The 19,819-nt window shown below is 36.2% G+C and overlaps 2 protein-coding genes across 2 annotated transcripts; one reads left to right on the top strand and one right to left on the bottom strand.

Annotated features, from left to right (window-relative positions):
- Nucleotides 1–220: 220 nt before the first annotated feature.
- LOC113280422 lies at nt 221–649 on the top strand. The gene is made up of 2 exons (XM_026529064.1): nt 221–467; nt 567–649. Exons 1-2 carry the CDS (start codon nt 221–223, stop codon nt 647–649), a joined length of 330 nt encoding a protein of 109 aa, XP_026384849.1.
- A 10,629-nt stretch (nt 650–11,278) lies between these two features.
- On the bottom strand, nt 11,279–11,725 carry LOC113280333. Its single transcript, XM_026528997.1, has 2 exons — nt 11,686–11,725; nt 11,279–11,592 (listed from the first exon to the last, which is right to left on the bottom strand). Exons 1-2 carry the CDS (start codon nt 11,723–11,725, stop codon nt 11,279–11,281), a joined length of 354 nt encoding a protein of 117 aa, XP_026384782.1.
- Nucleotides 11,726–19,819: the final 8,094 nt, after the last annotated feature.

Here is a 19,819-nt window from a genome sequence, read left to right as displayed (position 1 = left end):
TAAGAAAAAGAAAAAGCCCCGTCATCATGCTCCCTATGCTGCAGACTGGTCATATGCTAGGTGTCTTGTTAAGTGTTTAAAAATCTTCTTTGATGTTACTGTTAAGTTCTCGGCTTCAGTTCAGGTTACTTCACATGAATTTCTATGGCAGTTGGCATTGATCCATGAACAATTGGTTCGTCTTTGAGTTATAGGAAACCGAGATCCTCATATTTCTAGGATGGCAGAAATAATGTTTCTGAAGTATAACGCATATTGGGGGGATTACGAAGATATGAACTCTGTTATGTATTTTGCTAAGTTGCTTGATCCTCGGGAGAAAGAATCTGGTTTGAAATTTGATCTGGAATGTTTGTATGAGCAAGATGATTTCAGGGTTACAACTGTTTTGAAGGCTGTGAAACAAGATATGGGAAGACTTTATGATGAGTACACCAGCATGTATTCAAATGCCAATGCAGAGGAAGGTGAAATCATTACTTACTATTGATCATCATTAGTTCATTACTTAATATTGCTTATCTGCTTTTTATCATTACTTACTATTGATTTTTCTGATGTCTTAGGTATTGGGTCAACAGCTGCTGCTGGTGTTGATGACATGGTTGTTTCTGTGCAAGAAGAGAACATTGAGGATATGCTTGAATAAAGGAAGAAAAGGCGAAGAATGGATGTTCATAGTACTCATCCAAAGTCAGAACTTGAAAGGTATTTGCTTGATGACTGTGAAGCGTCTACCAGGGAGTTTGATATTCTGGCATGGTGGCAGGATAATAGTACCAAGTACAAGGTGCTATCACTTATGGCGAAGGATATTTTGGCAATATCAGTGTCTTTTGTTGCATCAGAATCTGCATTCAGTACCGGAAAGCGCATTTTTAACCCATGGAGAAGCTCGCTATCTGCGAGGACAGTTGAAGCACTTCTCTGTACGCAAAGCTGGTTGCAGAAACCTATCTCTCTTGATTTTCTGTGTGACTATGTACCAGATGACAATTCCAACATTGAAGATGGTAATAGAATCTCTTCTCTTTTGACTTGAAATTTGAATGAATGTTATCTTCTTTTATCTGTTAGTTTTTATACCTTTTATCATTGGACTTCATTGAATATATTTGAATATTTCTTCTTTGCATTCTTGTTGCAGACATTTTGGGAAAGGATGAAGATTAAGGGGATGATTGGCTTGAGAGATGGATGGACAGCAATCTTTTACTGGTCTGCTACTTGAGAAATGAAGATCAAATGGATGACTCTTTTTCTTTTACTGGCAACTCTTTATGCTACTTGCTTTTTAACTTTGGTTTCATCAGACTTTTTGGTTAATCTTTAGACTTAAGACTTTGGTCATTTTGTTTGTGAACTTCAACTCTGTTTTTATTCTCTAGACTATGGTTATCTTGTCAAGACTTAAGTATGGAATGTAGACATGTAGGATCAGTTTATTAGAAATTCAGAATGTATTTATGTACAGGTGCAGGGTATAGGTGAAAACCGAACCGAACCGTAACCGAATAGTATCGGTGCGGTTAAAAACCGAACCGAATACTAAACAGTTCGGCTGCAGTTTTAATTGTGATAACCGCACCGAACACAATTAGGTGAACGGTTTTAGCTATAACCGCACCGAACCGAACCGTGTGCAGGCCTAGTAGAACAGATGAAAATGCTACTGCAATCTTATGCAACAAAAATCTGACAAAGTCTAAAGCCACCAAAAAATGAAGTGCTACTGTGATAGTAAATAAAATCTGGAAAACCAAAAATCAAACTAATGATGATTCTTGGTGGATACGTTAAACACATGCAAGGCTGCTAATGGGGGTGCCAATTTGCTTGGGGGTGTACCAACCCCAAGGAAAATAATGTTTTGTCTTATTAGCATTTGGTACACCCCAAGAAAAACCAGTCCCCCCTATTAGCAATCTTGAAGACATGGAGTGACCAGTTTTTCTCTTTCTTCTTCTGATTCACCCAATGCCTTCTTTTTTTCTTCTTTTTGATCGATAAATGTTAAAGACACATTAAATACCTACAAGGAGTAGGAATACAAGCTAAAGGGCAATAAATTGACAACCCAACAAAACAGGCTCCCTACATATTCCAATGCCTTGGTTGTAACCGAAGTTAAAAATGTTTCTAATAAAAGTCGATTCTAATAGCCCGTTTAAATAGCACATCAGAAGTATAAGTTGAAAAGTCAGAATTCAGTTTGGCTGTCAAATTTTAAAATGACTTCTAGAAATCGAAAATTTGAGTTTTTGTGAAGCAAAATATTTTAGCTTCGAATTTTATCCAAACACGCTACCAAAAGTCAAAAACAAATCTACAATTTTTACTTTCTAAAAATCGTTTTCAAATTTTGTTCGCAATCCACTTTTGAGATGCGACCAAACACACACTCACTAGATGCTGACTTCAAAAGAAGAATACGAGTCCGGTGTAAATATTGGGAGTAGGTATCTACATCTTGCCTCTTCTCATATCTTCTCTGCAAAGTAGAGAATGATGTGAGAAATGCCGCAACCGCTTATTTTCTCATATTCTGCATTTATCACACGTATTCTTTCTTCCATTTATTTCTCGACAGGTCTTTTGTAACCGTTACTTTTTAACCGCTTAAATCTTTCCGTATTAACCATGTTTATTTTCTCGAGGAAAAATTCCCTCTATATATATTTATTTTCATCCTCTTCTTCTTTCTTTTTATTCTCTCTGCAACTTCATCGTTCTTCTACAAACTCCGTTGTGGAAACTCTTCTTCTTTCTTATTCAATCTTTTTAAATTCTTCTTCATCTTCAAATTAGATCTTCATAGTTCGTGATCTTCTTCAAGATAATTTCCCTGCTATCATTTCATGGATTCATCAAGGTTAGTCTTCTTTTTTCTTCCTTATAAATTTTGCTGAAATTGATATATTTGAAATTGATCTTGTTTATTGCCTTATGTGATGTTTTTTATGTGATTCCCATACTCTTGTTATTTCAGCAAAAGCGGCTCCAACACTAAATTTTCAGTTCAGAATCCTAACAATCCCAAATCACAGCATAAAGTTGTCGTTCATAAAAGGAAGTCTGCGAATGAGAAGGTAGTAAGAAACACTATCTTTTTCTAATAACAATATTGTTGCCTCTGTTTCTTATCTAGATTGTAATTCGCAGGGTGATAAAGATCTTCATAGACCTCACAAGAAATCTCGCCACCTCAAGGCTGTTCCAACTACTGTTCCCTTCCATCTACTCATTTCTTCCAAATATCCTGCGACATCTTCGCAAGATAAACCTTTATCTCCGATTCATGAAGACGCTGCCTCTGACTTCATTTCTTCCAAATCTCCTGCGATATATTCGCAAGATAAACCTTTATCTCCAACTCGCGAGAATGCTGCCTCTGATTTCATTTATCCAGTTGATCTTCCTATGACTGAAACTCCCCTTGTGGTTCCTTCTGCGAATGAAGCCTCTTCTCTTCCCATTGAGAATGTTTCTCAACCTTCTGTCTCTACCAGTTCTCTTCCTAAGTCTCCTCCTTTGTCGAAAGAGACCGTGGAAGGTATAAATATTGCTTTCAAGGTTTTATCTGAGATTCTAGATGATGGAAAGAAGTCTTCCACTGACCCCATCAAGTCTAATGTTTGCGAAATTCTGAGCAAGCATTTGGGTTTTGACAAAGCTGCTTCGCAGACAACTTTAGAAAAAGAATGTAATGCTCTTCGTCTTGAAAATCAGAAACTTCAAAATGTTTTGCTGGATCGTGATAATCTTCGCAAGAAGAATGATGAGTTAAGAGGTATGATTTCCTCATCTATGTATTTAATTTTCCTTTTCGATGGTTTTGTCCTTCCCCTGCTTAGTTATCCTTTAAATCCCTCTTTCGCATGTTAAGCATTAAATCAGAAACGAGTAATGGAGAGATATCAATTTGAATCTGCCGTTGAAGAAGCCCGTGTTGATAAAGAAGTCTTAATGGATCAATATAACCAATTAGATAATCTCTATTCATATTCTCTTGATCAAATAAATAACCTTACCAATGAAAATACCCAATTAGTTGAAAAACAAGATCTATTAAGTAATGAAGTATCTCGTCTTTCTTATTCTTTAACCAAAGCTAATTTAGGGATGGAAACTTTATCGTATGAGAATAAAACCTTGTCTCAAGAGAAGCAAGTTTATTTAAACAAGATGGTGATATCTTCGCAACAACTTAATATTCTCCAAAAAGTATGTGCTGACCAAGAAAAATCTCTTTGCTCTTTAAGAAATGAACTTAAAGAAGTAACAGAATCATCTATCACTGAAAGAGATTCACTCATTCAAGGTAGAATAGCTTTAAGTGTGAAGGAAAATCAGCTTAAAGATCAATATTCCAAATTAGAAGAATCTTATTCTTCTCTTGCGAAGAAAAATGCCTTCCTTATTTCTAAAGAGAACAATCTTCAGTCTCGACTTAAAGGTTTATTTGGAGATAAATTTGATGACGCAATGGATCATTGGGAGAATAGTTTTCTATCCTTGGTTCAACATCTTATTTCGCAAAAGGAAGGTAGTCATAATAGTTTGATTGCCTTAATTATCTTTCCTTTGTCATATTTCTCTGAATTCCTTATCTTAATAAAATTTTGTATTCTATTTTTCGCAGAGTCTGAGAAGAATCTTCATTCTTCTATTTCTGATTTGGAGGCTAAATATGCTAAAATTCGCAAAGAGAATGCATTACTTGTCTCTACTCTTACTGGTTCTCGCGATCGGGCAGAAAGAAGACTTGATTATCTTGCTTATTTTAAGGATATTCAAGATAGGAATCATCAAAGAGCACTTCTTCGCTAAGTTCATATCCGGGCCGAAGTCCTTGTAAATGAAATTTTATTGTCCAACTCTCTTCCTCCTACATCAATTGATCCTTTAGAAGTAGATGATGATGAAGTTCCTCGTCCTGCTGATAGTGATTACGATTATGAAAGCGGTGCAGAGGATAATTTCCTGGAAGATGAATAAGAAGTTCCTTCTAAAGAAGTATCTGCTGGTGCTAATCAGAATGAGAAAGAAATTTCTCTCGAAGAAGTAGTTGCTGGCGATAATCAAAATGCTAGTCATGACGAAGATCAAAGCCGAAATGAAGGAGAAGCTTGCGAAAATGTTGGCGAAAGAACTTCTGTCATCTCCTGCTACTGATATTGATATTGAAGCTTGAGATTCTTTTCTAGATTTGTTTTCTTGAGCTGTCTTATTTTTATTACTTTTGAGAGCTACATTTTTCAATCGACTTTGGAGTCAACTATTTCTTTTAATATTTTGTTGATAAGAAAGATAATGCTTCTTATATATCGATTCCCATACTTTCCTCTCATTATCTTTCTTGCGAAAAATAATCTGTTATAAATGCTTATAATTAGTTTGTTTTATTATATGGTCTTATTTTTCCTTCCTAATTAAAGGTCTTATTATGCCATCTCTTGTCATTGCGATAAAATCGCAGGACGTCCTTGCACTTTCATACAAAAACCCATTGATCTTGTCTTAACTTTTTATTTTGTATTATGGCCTCTAATAAAGCCCCATGACATTGCCGTCTTGCGATGAAATCGCAGGACGTCTTCGCACTTTCATGCGAAAACCCATTGATCTGATCTTATCTTTTTCTTTTGTATTATTGCCTCTTCAGGATTGTTGCACAAATATGACAAGCCTTAATTATCCTTGCGAATAATAAGCCTCATGACATTTGCGTCTTAAGACACTTATCAGCTCCCTAATGGAGGGTGCCGCCCTTATCTTCCCCATGGTTGCCCCTTCAAGGAGGCGTACTTCTACCATACAAGGTTATATCCTCCCATACAGTCTTAACAACAACCAGTTGTTTTCGTAGCCTCTTATCCCTTTTACCTATATGGATTATGGTTACGAGACTGCACCCTAAGTGGGGTTTTCTTCGGGCCGAGTGCAGTATAAGCCAAGACTTGTCAAGAATGGCAAGGACGCTTCAAACGCCCTCGGCACTCTTGACTCAACCGTGTACCTCGGCGCCTTGATCAGATCTGCACTCCTTGGGAGAGTCCTTATTACCTTAGTCGCCCAACCTAAGTCATATGCTTAAGTTGAGAATCCAAGGTGCCTCTCCCGGATGGGTTTTATTGACCCCAAATCTCCATGACTCAGGTTCCGGTGGCGGTATAGCCTTTCCCTGAGTCATGTAACAGGTACCCCCTAATATGACGTACTTTAGGTCTTACATTTTCCTCTTGCGAAATTTTATTCGCGAAATAGGGTGTACGCCATAAAGGTTCGCCCCTTTCTTTTATGTCATTGTTCTCTGCGAAAATTTCGCACATCATGATCTTGTTTTGTCATGAATAATCCTGCAATTATTCTTTCAGAATTCATAAATTGTCAAAGCTTCTTACGGATAATATCTTTTCAAGTACAATCTGTTCCATGGTCTATCTAATCTATGACCAACATCTCTCCCTTCTGGGTCCATTAATCTATAAGCTCCTGTTCCAACTATCTCCTTTATGATGTAAGGTCCATCCCATTTTTTCGCTAATTTTCCACCATTTTCTCGCTGATATATTGGTGTTTCTCGCAGAACTAAATCTCCTGTTTGAGATTCACGTATCTTGACACGTTTATTACATTCTCGAGCCAATCTTCGCTGATAATTCTCCATATGTTGTAAATCTTTTTCTCTTTTTTCTTCTAATTCATCAAGTTTGTTTAGAATTAAACCCGCACTAAGATTTTTCTCCCAAGCTTCTCTTTTTGTTGTCCGAATAACAACTTCTGTTGGTAACACCGCTTCAAATCCATATGTTAAACAAAAAGGTGACATTCCAGTAGCTTCTCTTCTAGGTTGTATTATAAGCCCATACTGCATTATGTACTTGTTCACACCATGATCTGTGATGTCCTTCTAATTTCTTCTTTAATATATCTGCAATTGTTTTATTTGTTGCTTCTACTTGCCCATTAGCTTGTGGATATAAAGGAGTGGACTTTCCACATTTTATCTTGAATGCATTGAGTAACATTTCTATGTTCTGCCCCTCAAACTGTTTCCCATTATCAGATACCAACTGTGCAGGAATTCCAAATCTGCAAATGATATTTTCGAATATGAATGTAAAGATATCTTTGTCGCGAATATGTTGTACTGCCTTCACTTCTGTCCATTTTGTGAAATAATCTGTTGCGACTATTAAGTATCTTCTTTGTCCAGTTCCTGGTAAAAATGGCCCCACAATATCTAAGCCCCATTTTCCAAAGGGCCACACACTGGTTGAAGATGACAATGGTGCTCCTGGTGCATGTATCTTCTTTCCATGCCGCTGACAATCTTCGCAACGTCTTGATATTTGTTTTGCATCTTCATGCATGTATGGCCAGTAATACCTTGCATTTTTGCTCTATGTGCCAAAGATCTTCCTCCACTATGATTGCCACGTCTCCACTATGTAACATTTTCAGCACCTTTTCTCCTTCCTCTCGTGTCAAACATCTGAGTGATGGTCCACTAAAAGATTTTCGGTATAACAACCCATCTCTTAATTCATAATTCGTTGCTCGGCTTTTTAACTTGTGTGTTTCCAATCTATTTCTTGGTGTTTCTCCTTTCGCCAAATATGCGTGAAGCTCCATTCTCCAGTCTGCGACATTATTTATTTGTTCTTCTTTTTCATTATCTATGACCATCACATCCACATCTTCCTCTTCTTTATTGACTGATGGTGACAGAAGTGTTTGTATTTTTATGCATCTCGCAGTTGGATCTGTCATCATACTTGAGATGAAAGCAAAAGCGTCTGCGAGTCTATTATCCTTTCTTGAAATGTGCCTCCATTTTATTTTTGGGATTTTCGCTGACAATTCCAACCAGCTTCTTGTATTTCTTCAGGGATGGTTCATTTGTAGTATACTCTCCTTTTATTTGGCGAATAACTAGCTGCGAATCACTAGTGATCCTGGCGTTTTCTAGTTTCATTTCTATTGCGAATTTTAATGCATGTATCACAGCTTCATATTCTGTTTCATTAGTGGATTCAAATTCCAACCTGAATGAAAAAGCCATCTTTATACCTTCTGGAGAAATTAATACAATTCCAACTCCATTTGATGATCCATCTACCAGTATTTCCCATCTATTTGGTTCTGTTAATAAATCTTTTGGATCTCCATGTTCGTCTTCTACATCCATCATTTCTTCTACTGCTTCATCTTCTTCTAAAGGAAATTCTGCCAAGAAATCCGCAACAACTTGTGATTTTGGTGAAGATAAAACTTCATATTTAATATCAAAATGGCCTACTTGTGCATTCCATCTCTCTAACCTTCCTGATCTTTTAGAATTCTTCATCACTGATTCAATTGGTACTTTTGTTAATACTCTTATCTTGTGTGCTTGAAAATATATGCGGAGCTTAAATGATGCATAAACTAATGCTAAGATCAACTTTTCAATTTTTGAGTAATTCTTCTCTGCGACATTAAAAGTTTTGCTAATGTAATAAATGGGTTTCTCCACTCCTGCGTCTATTCGCAATAATACAACACTCAATAATTCTTCTCCTGGTTCTACCTTTTGTAAGATAGTTGTATTCATAAGATGTTCTTTGATTCCTTGAAATCCCTTTTCACATTCATCAGTCCATTTAAATTTCGCACCCTTCTTAAGTATATCGAAAAAATATTTGCATTTGTCTGATGATCGCGAAATGAATCTCCCCAACGAAGCTAGAAGCCCATTCAATTTATGTACATCTTTTATTGTTGCTGGTGTTGGCATGTCACGAACTGCTTTTACTTTTTCCGGATCAACCTGTATTCCTTCCTTTGATACAATGTAACCTAAAAAAATTCTCGATGCAACTCCAATAGTACACTTCTCGGGATTCAATTTAATGTTATATTGCCGCATTTGTTCAAAAATCTCCCTCAAGTCTTGTACATGGTCCTTAGCTTCCTTACTCTTTACCAACATGTCATCCACGTATACTTCTAATGTTTTGTGTATCCATTTTGCGAACACCTTCTCTACCATTCTTTGATATGTTGCTCCCGCATTTCGCAAACCAAACGGCATTTTCGTATAACAATATAAACCTCTAGGAGCAAAGAAAGCAGTATGTTCTTGATCTTCTACAGCGAGAGGAATTTGGTTATACCCTTTGTACCCATCTAAAGATGATACCCTATCATTTCCTGCCGCAGATTCCACCATTTGAGGAATATCGGGTAACGGAAAACTATCTTTAGGGCAAGCTTTGTTCAAATCAGTGAAATCTATGCAAATCCTGATTCCCTTGTTTTTCTTTGGGACAATGACCATATTCGCTATCCATTCTGGGTATTTAGCTTCTCTTATAATTCCTGCCTCCAGCATTTTCTGTAATTCTTCTTCTATTTGGGAATGATAAGTTGTTGCGATTTTTCTTATTCTCTGTTTAAATGGTCTCACATTTTTGTTAATCTCCAGTCTGTGGCAAGAAATTGTTGGATCTATTCCTGGTATCTCATCCATGTTTCCTGCGAAAATATCTTTATATTCTCGCAGTAAATTGACAGTCCTTTCTTCTTCTTCTATATCCATTTTGGTTCCAATTCTCAACACTAGAGGCTCCTCTTCAGTCCCAACATTTATTTCTTTTGTTGGTTCTGCGACAGTGTAACTGGGTTTAGGTTCTCCCATTGGTGTGGGTTCTTTAATTGCTTTTATGGATCCTTCCCCTTCTCCCAAAATTTCGCTGGGTATTCCTTTGCCTTCTTTCGCCCTTATCATATATACTCTAAATTCTTCTTCCTTCTTTGCTTCCTTTACCAATTTTCTGCGAAATTGTTTCCTTTTTTCTTGTTCTTCATAACGCCTTACTTCAATTTGATGATGACATAATTTCGCATTATCAACATCTCCTCTGATTTCACTTATTCCACTTGGAGTGGGGAATTTAATACATTGATGCAACGTTGATACCACATCTTTTATCGCATGTATCCATGATCTTCCTAATAACATATTATATGGCGATTCCATATCCACCACTCACAATGTCACATGTGTTTCGATTTCTCCAAGTGGAATTCATACCACTATTTCTCCTTTAGGTTTTGTTGTGGATTTTCCAAAGCCGTGAACAAAATATGTTGAATTGGACATTTCATCATCTTTAAATCCCATTCCCCGAAATGCATGATAAAATAGTATATCAACTGAACTTCCTGCATCAATTAAAGTTCTGTTCAACATCCATTCTCCTGTGGATTTTATTGTTGTATCCTTCTCTTTTCGTGTAATAGGCACTGTGACGACTAATGAAGATGTATGATTCAAATTTTCTTTTGGTATTTCTTCTGCTATGAACACAATTCTTTGATTTTCCCAATCTTTCAAAGGTGAAATTTTTTCTACCGCCATAATTTTCTTTCCTTCAAAATTTCGTTTATGTATTCTTCCTTTGATGTTTTCATGGAATTCATTAACCAAGATTTTTATTATCTTATTACACTCCAATTTTTTGCCATTTTCATTAATTCTATTCATCTTTCCTCTAACTGATTCACTGATTTGTTTAATCACTTTCTTGATTTGAATTTTCCCAATCAACAATCTTCAAATTTCGATCTTCAATCTCCCTGTTTCTAGCGTCATTATGTAGTTGCAGGAAATCCTACAATACACCCCTCGTATGATTTTATCATTGATCAGCTCATTTTTAGGTTTACACTCTTAATTTTATTGATTAATTTCTGAATATTCTTACAAGGAAAATGAAGAAATCAAGATTGATCTCTGCTCTAAACTTTCTCTCTCCTATTTACTTGTCTCTCACTCAAAAAAGATCTCTCTCTCCTTTACAACTCGAATGACTATTTATAAGGGAAATACCTAGTGGATGACAGCTAATTTGTCCTTTATTTTCGGATATGGTTTGCGACATTCTCGCAACCTTACAAATGTTCACTTCGCAAGCTTTCTAATCTTCGCGAGATTATCACATCTTTCTCATGATCCTTGCTGATGTCGTTTCTGAAAGTGTTCTGCGACGCTTTTGTGCATTACCATTGTTAACTTCGCTGAGACATAACTGTTGCGAGATTCTGATCCTACAGTAGTCAATAATTAAATGACATTTTAGGAAAGGGATTCAAAAACTTGAACCAAACACCGGAAAGATTCAAACAAACTATTCCTTAGTTTTTATTCATAATTTTTATTCTATAAATGAAAGTAGACGGCAAACATCATGTCGCACTACTTACGTATCCAAAGTAGGATTAATTTGAATTAAGAACAACTAATACGAGAGCTTGAGGGAGTTAGTGCAATTGAATGATCCGATGCATACTTGAACTTGATTACGTCATTGTAGAAAACTGGTCCACCGCTTTTAAGGGTACAAAGATCAGCACCAGTTGGCTCGAAGATGCTAGGGCGTACACCTTCAACGGAGTGGAAGCCAGGACAATTTATCACCACGTCCAACTGAGTACATATGCAATCATTAGTTATGGAAACCTCGTACTCAGGTTTTCCATGAATCGCAACTCCTGTCGGAGTCTGAGAAATCTTTATACTCGACAACTCACATTCACAAAATCCTGTCATTCAAGAAGATAAAATCAAAAATCCTAAAAATTAATTATATATATATAAATAACTTTGAAATTTTAAATCATAATACCTCCGCAAACCTATTGTCGTAGCAGCAAAAGCGTTAAGGGAAGCTGCCATTGTGGACGAATGCTGCTGCAAATGAATCTCACTACTATCTATCAAATAGTCTCTAGCGCTTGAAGAAAAACTATGATGACAAAAGCTTTAGATGCTCAAAGACATCAATTTCGTTTCAATATTTATATTATCTCGGTAATAAAACCTAAATATTTCATCAAAAAGAAAAAAAAGAGTAATAAAACTTAAATATGGAAATGATATCACATTTTATGAAAATACTAAAAGCGTGAGCATTTAAATTGATATTTTTGTTGTTCTTTTTTTTTTTTTTTGACAAAGTATCAAATTTCATTAAATAAGATTATCCTCAATTAAGTCTCTTAATTAATTTGGGCAAATAAAGATACCAAATTTTATGAAACAAAAATGTGGCATTCCAGTTTAATGAAAAGAAATTTCATCGATCTTGTATTTCAACATTTCCTAGAACTCGAGAGCCATAGAGAAAACTGTTAGGAATACATCTCATCAAGACTCAGTCAAAGCTCTTCTGGTAACAGCTGCCAAGATAAAATCACGTATCAATCACTAGTTTGTGTTACGCTACAGATTGATATGGATTTATTGCAAATATATTCTCTATAATTGCTAGCTTATGTTACGCCAAAAACATCTCTGTAACCCTTGTAAGAAAGACATGTAATCTCTATATATTTGTCTACCTTTCCACCAGTTGAGGTGTGGATCAATTCACCAAAATATTGTATTCTGTTTTGGTATCAGCCGGAAAGATCCACGCTTTCTTCATTTTTCCGCATCAATGGCAGCACCAGAAACATCCACTCTTCAAGCAATTCTTATTAACCATCTCATCAACATCAAACTCAATGATACCAACTATCTTTTATGGAAGAAACAATTCAAGCCACTACTGAAGGGCTATCGTTTAGAAGGATATGTAGATGGTACTTATGCGAGACCATCACCAACCATACCAAACACACAAGTTGATTTACCACCATTATCAAATCCTGCATATGAAAAGTATGAACAACTGGATCAGATCCTACTAGGATGGCTGCTTTCATCCCTCACAGAAGGAGTATTAGATCGTGTATCTGGTTTAACAACTTCAAAAGAAGTCTGGGATGCACTTGAAAAAAGATATGCACCCAAGATAAGGGCACATCAAATGAATCTAAGAAGGAAACTAATGAGTTTGCGCAAATGTAACAGCTCCATGTATGATTGTTTTGCAAAATCTAAAAAATTATTTGATGCCCTTACAGCATCATGGAATGCACTTTCTGAAGATGATATGCAACAATCAATCTTGAGTGGTTGGATCAAGCATCTGATTCAATTGTCACTTCGCTGAGCACTGTCGAAAAGATAGATATGGATGCATTTTATGCACATCTGATCGCATAAAATATGAGACTTGAGCAACAACTAGCTTCTATTCAGCAACCAATGGAAAAAATTGCCTCTTCATCTACTACACCACCATATCAAAGACAAGAGCAAGGAAGGTTTCCCCAGAATCGATCTCAACAAAATCAATGTTTTCGTCAGCAAAATAAACACAATCAACAGCCTAAAAGAGATCAAGGACAAGGTCCTTGTCGGATTTGCAATCGCAAAAACCATAATGCAAGTTTCTGCTAGTTTCGCAAAGATAACAATGCATCACAAAGAAGAGAACCAGCTGCATATCTTGCTTTACCTGGTGGTCCTGCTGATAACAATTGGGTGACTGACACAGGAGCAACTCATCACTTAAATGCAAATCTCAACAATCTGAACATCAGGCATGAATATGATGGAACTGAACAAGTTCGTGTAGGAAATGGCAATGCTCTACACATTGAAAATACTGGTAATGCTTCTTTTACCCATAATAATCGATCATTTCATCTCAAAAATATACTTGATGTGCCTGACATAAAAGCAAATCTTCTTTCTGTTTCAAAGTTCTGCAAAGATAATAATGTATATTTTGAATTTCACTCCAATTTCTTTGATATAAAGGATCTCAAAACCAGGACAACACTGTTGCAAGGTAGGAGTAAGAATGGGCTCTACATGTTTGATGATGTTCGAGAGATTACCAATACAACTCCAGCTTCTCTTGTAACCAACACTATTCCACTGTGGCATCAGCATCTAGGACACCCAATGTTCCATACTGTTTTCCGAGTCATTAAAAAAAATTCCCTTCCAGTTTCCAATAAGAAGTTTGAGTCCTGTCATTCTTGTCATGTGAGCAAGAGTCATAAACTTCCCTTTCCAAATAGTAGTACTGTAATCGATAAGCCATTGAGCTTACTTGTGTCTGTTTGTGGACATCTCCTTACTTATCTAGAAATGGATATCGATATTATCTTCTGCTTATGGATGTGTTCTCACATTACACATGGATCTATCTACTAGTTCGTAAATCAGATGCATTTCCTGTGTTCATTCAATTCAAAAAACTCATTGAAAATCAAACTGATCTCAAGATTAAAGTTTTTCAGTCAGACAATGGATGAGAGTTTAAAAAGTTCACTGCCTTTCTAAATAGCTCAGGAGTTATACATAGATTGTCATGTCCTCATACATCAGCTCAAAGCGGTCTTGCAGAACATAGAATTAGACACATAACAGAGTCAGGCTTAGCACTTCTTTTTCATGCCTCAATGCCAAAATCCTACTGGTTTGAGGCTTTCACAACTGCATGTTACCTCATCAATAGACTCCCAGCTTCAAAAACTGAGTCTAAATCTTCTTTAGAGTTATTGTTCAACAAGACTCCTGACTGCTCCTCTCTTAGAGTTTTTGGATGTTTATGCTATCCATGTCTTAGACCATATGTCTCAAACAAACTCGAACCAAGATTTTTACCATGTGTTTTTATAGGGTACAGTAGTGCTCACAAAGGTTATTTATGCTTACATGTTTCAACCAACAGGCTATATATCTCTCGACATGTCAAATTTGTGGAAACAAGCTTCCCATTTGCTGCCAGGCAACAGGTAAATTCTCCTAACTTCACAAAGAAATCACTCACTACAAAGCTCTTAAGCTCATCTGTTTTATCAGTTCCATCTTCTAGTGCATCACTTGAACCTTTCCAACCAGCATCACCATCCATTGAAGCTGAAGCTATAATTGATCAACCGTTGTCCTCTAGTCTGCCAGAAGTATCATCTCCAGTCATTGATCAACCCACAGACAATACTACAGTTGGTACTTCATCAGTAGCAGCTGATAGCACTGTTTCTCAAGCTCAACCAAAAATTCAGCAGCATCATATGGTCACACGAGCTCGAGATGGCATTAGAAGGCCTGTAAACAAGTTGTGTCTGCAAGCAACTAAATATCCACTAGAGACAACACATATTACTGCTCCAACATCTTATACTGAAGCATCAAAAGATCCAACATGGAGACCACCCATGGATGATGAAATTAATGCTCATATTCGTAATGGAACTTGGAGTTATGTTCCATATGAGGAATGGATGAATCTAATTGGCTCAAAATGGGTGTTTCGTGTTAAAGAAAAATATGATGAGTCAATTGACAGACGCAAAGCCAGATTGGTAGCACAAGGATATAATCAGCGTGAGAGACTTGATTACTATGAAACATTTAGCCCAGTGATAAAGCCTAGCACGATAAGGCTTGTTCTCTCAATTGTTGTGTCTCAAAATTGGACGATGAAGCAATTAGATGTCCAAAATGCATTTCTGCATGGTGAGTTAACTGAAGCCGTATATATGAAGCAACCACCAGGGTATGTCAATCCTGACTATCCTAATCATGTCTGTAAGCTCAACAAATCGATTTATGGGTTGAAACAAGCTCCGAGAACTTGGTTTTCCAAATTAAGTAATTTTCTCATTGCACTGGGATTCAAGGGTTCTATTTCTTACAGTTCTCTCTTTATACAACAAGCATCGGAAGGAGTTACATATGTCCTCATCTACGTTGATGACATCATCATCACAGGTTCAAACTCTGCTCTTATCACCAATCTTATTACTAATCTGAGCTCTGTCTTTGCAGTAAAGGATCTGGGAAACCTAAGTTACTTCTTAGGCATCGAAGTAATCCACCAAGACACTTCAGTGATACTCAGTCAGAAGAAGTATGTAGTTGATCTACTCAAACGAACAAAAATGGATGCTGCTAAACCAGTCTCTACACCTCTTCCAGTAAATGCCAATATCTGTAAACACAGAAGTGTGAAATTTGAGGACCCTATTCTGTATCGTAGTGTCTGTGGAGCTTTACAATATCTTCATCTCACCAGACTAGACATTGCGGTAGCAGTCAACAAAGTATGTCAGTATATGCATAATCCTTTTGTTGAGCATTGAGATCTAGTTAAGAGAATCCTACGATATCTCAAACATACAGTGTATTAAAACAAGTATAATTTGCACTTTGTAAATTTAGTACTTTATTTTTATTTTATTTTTGAAGCATTTAGTACTTTGTTGTTGGCAGAGAAAACAAGTATAATGTACTCCAAATAGCTCCATATTTATGACAAATTGTTGCAACGGTGCTAATGGGGGACCAGAATTAGCAGGGGTACTGTTTGAGTGATCCGGCGGTCAGGATCAGATATAATTTTTTTGTCTCATATGAAACGGTACCCCTGGCAATTTGGATCCCCCATTAGCAATCTTGAATTGTTGAAAAACCTTGTCCCCACGATGTGAAATGTGAGACGGTGAACAAGAAGAAGTAGAAAACAACTGTGCACATAAAGACATCAAGTAAAATTTTATAGTATATCTACCTTTTTAGCATGTTTGATTGCATGAACCAAAAACATGTTAAAAGCTCGACTAATCGATTAATAATAAAGCTTCAGCCTTCAAAGAAACTATTTTTTAAATTTTGTTCATTGAGATAGACATTTTTTCTTTTCTTTTTTCAATAAATGAAAAAACATCTCTGCAAACCCTAATTTATTATTTTCTGTCTTTTCATTGATTCAAACTAGTGCTTATTTCTTCTCGAATTAGCACATCCATCTTCTTCTCGAGTTAGCACATCCATCTTCATGGCAGTGACACCAACAGAGTTCTTGTAATAGTCAATCAAAATTCATCCTCAAAATCGATTTGCAGCTGCAACAGAGAGTAGGGAGGAGAAGAGGGGAAGAATTGGGAATGGATAATCTCGATTCCGGATCTAGTTTCAGGGAACAAACCCACTCCAAGGGTACTTTTGTAAACTCGTTATTTTTAAAATATTTTTATTTCACAAATTTATTAAAATCCGATCATAAACAGTCAACGTAGGTCACCGTCTGGTCCATGTACCAAGCCCTAACGTTTGACTAATGTTAGACCTAAGTCTAATGTTGGTCTAAACCTGAATACCAAACTCAATTATCCCTTTATGATTACTCAATAAGCTTGAACTGCTAATTAAGCTGGTATTATCATTTTGAGCAGTGCTAGCTGCTAGTTTTTTTCTTTCTTTTGCTGAATCGCCCAATGCATTAAAGGGATGATGGGATGGGATGGGATGCCAATATTAAAAGTACTTCATGCAGAAGTCAAAAGCGTATCCACAAAATTATTTTACAAGTCATTTTCAGAATTTTTAATTTGTTTCCCAAAGTCAAAGTCAAAAAGTTATTTTTAAAATGCATCCTAAGTCCAAACACACTCTTTAAAACACCTTTTTAGCATGTTTGATTGCATGAACCAAAAACATGTTAAAAGCTCGACTAATCGATTAATAATTAAGCTTCAGCCTTGAAAGAAACTATTCTTTAAATTTTGTTCATTGAGATTAGACATTTTTTCTTTCTTTTTTTCAATAAATGAAAAAACATCATGGAGGATTGTATCTGTGTCGCACCACTTCATCTAATGAAAAAACAGTACTACTACACCTAGTTAGTAAGTTCGCGAATGATCGAATTTTTCTGTATCACGAATTTTACCGTCTTATTCGCGTACGTTTGCAACTCCGAACCCAAGTCGCGTATTATGTGGCATTCCCGGATTATTCGCGAATCGTTCACGAATTTTACGTATCCCGAATGATACGTCCGCTTAATTCGCCATAAATTATTTAGCTTTTACTTTTCAAAGACTCCACTTTTTGGGCTTTACTACCTCCCGAACATACACGACCGAATATTAGACGTGTTGTAATTTTTATGAAATAAAAAGGACTGAAGAGATTTGAAGGTGAAGGTGAGAGAGATCTCAAACTCACTAACCAGGCATCTAAACCACCATACGACGTCCTTTTGGATAACTAATGTTGTATATATTATTAATATCATCATATTGAGTTTATTTTTTCCTTAAATAACTCACACATATGCATAAAAATTGGTCTATGACCTTATAAATACAAATTATTTGTTATATATAGATACCGAATTTTCAGAGCCGAACTCACATTTATAAATCGAATTATACACGTACGTATGCCGTTCCGAATTAATGACGAATCACGTCCCGTTGACCGAATTTTGGACCGAATCTGGATTTTACAAAACCGTATAATACTCGTACGTTTGTCGTTCCGTACGTTTGCCGAATCCCGAATTGCTAACTAGGCTACTACATAGCCAAAGTAAGATTAATCCGAATTAAGAACAATTAACCCAAGAGCTTGAGGGAGTTAGTGTAATGGAAGGATCCGATGCAGACTTGAACTTGATTAAGTCGTGGTAGTGAACTGGTGTACCACTATTAAGACTGCAAAGATCACCAACGGAGTTGAAGACAGGACAATTTATCATCACGTGTGACTGACTACATATACAGTCATTAAATATTGAAAACCTCGTACTCAGCTTGTCCGTGAATTACATCTCCTTGCGGGTTATGAGAAATCTCTATACTCGGCAACTCACATTGACAAAATGCTGTCATTCAAGAAGAAAAAATCAAAAATCTCCAACATAATTAAAACTTCAGAATTTTGAAATCCACTACCTCGGGAAACCAAACTTAATATGACAACGGAAGCAACGAAAATGTTCAGGACAGCTGCCGTTGTGGATGTATGCTGCTACAAATAAATCTCACTATTATCCATCAAGTAGTCTCTACGCAAAACTATTATGAAAAAAGCTTAGATTGCTCAAAGACATCAATTTTCGTTCCAATGTTTGTATTGTCTCAGTAATGAAACCTAGAAATCTTTCATCAAAATGAAATGAAATCAGATTTTATGAAAATACTAGGAGTGTGAGGCATGTAATTATTTTTTTATTTTTATTTTGAGACAAAAATATCAAATTTCATCAAGTAGGATTATCCTTAATTAATTTTGAGCCAATTTTGAGCCCTCGGTACGCCGCTCATCTTTGATAAGAATTGAAAAGCCAATTTTGAGCCCTTCCTTCAACGAAATTATTCTACTTTGCAAGGTTGGAAATCGAAAATCTTATTTCAAGCGGGTAGGACCGTTTTGACTAAATCAATCCTTCAACAATACTCAACCTATCCGATGCAAGTACTTGCTCTATCAAAAGAAACACTTAATCAACTCGACCGTATTCAGAGAAATTTTTGGTGGAAAAACAGATAGGCAAAAAGAAAAGGAGGATTTATAAAAACTTGAAAAAGTATATGTAAACCCATTTCCCAAGGTGGTTAAGGAATTAAAAAACCCCATCATTTCAATATAGCTCTTCTCACAAAACTTGACAGTAGATTGGTAACCGAACAAGGTCCATCTCCTAAAATCAAAATATTTTCCAAACTTGCACCCACTAGAAGACTCTAGAACCTCGAATTTGTCTTGGGTTTGGACCAGCATACAAAAAAGGTTTAGAGCTAATAAAAAGAAACTTTATTTGGCAAGTCAAAAACGGAGCTTCAGTAAAAATATGGGAAGACAGATGGATTCCTAACGCGGGTATTGTCCATAAAGTCCCCAACTCACAAGATTAGGCACCAACAAGAGTTCAAGAGCTAATAACAGATCAGAATAAGTGGGACCAAGAAAAGCTAAACCAATTCTTTTATCCAGAGGATAGGGAAAACTTTAAGCTATAAATCCAAGAAAACAAGAGCATGACATCATTAGATGGAGGCATCATCACTCAGGAAAATTCACGACCAAGAATGTTTATAATTATCTAGCAAATCAGGATCAAGACAGTAATGACAGCCT

This window comes from Papaver somniferum, chromosome 1, assembly GCF_003573695.1.
Source record: "Papaver somniferum cultivar HN1 chromosome 1, ASM357369v1, whole genome shotgun sequence".
Classification (NCBI taxonomy): Eukaryota; Viridiplantae; Streptophyta; class Magnoliopsida; order Ranunculales; family Papaveraceae; genus Papaver; species Papaver somniferum.
The sequence above is the reverse complement of the archived record's forward strand: the minus strand, read 5'-3'. Positions and strand labels throughout refer to the sequence as shown.

Excerpts from the sequence above, each read along its gene's own strand:
- LOC113280333 (XM_026528997.1), bottom strand. The coding sequence starts at position 11,725 with ATGGCAGCTTCCCTTAACGCTTTTGCTGCTACGACAATAG. Across the intron at positions 11,593-11,685 it reads TTTTGCTGCTACGACAATAG|GATTTTGTGAATGTGAGTTG; the intron begins GTTTGCGGAGGT and ends CTTGAATGACAG.
- LOC113280422 (XM_026529064.1), top strand. The coding sequence starts at position 221 with ATGGCAGAAATAATGTTTCTGAAGTATAACGCATATTGGGGGGATTAC. Across the intron at positions 468-566 it reads AAATGCCAATGCAGAGGAAG|GTATTGGGTCAACAGCTGCT; the intron begins GTGAAATCATTA and ends CTGATGTCTTAG.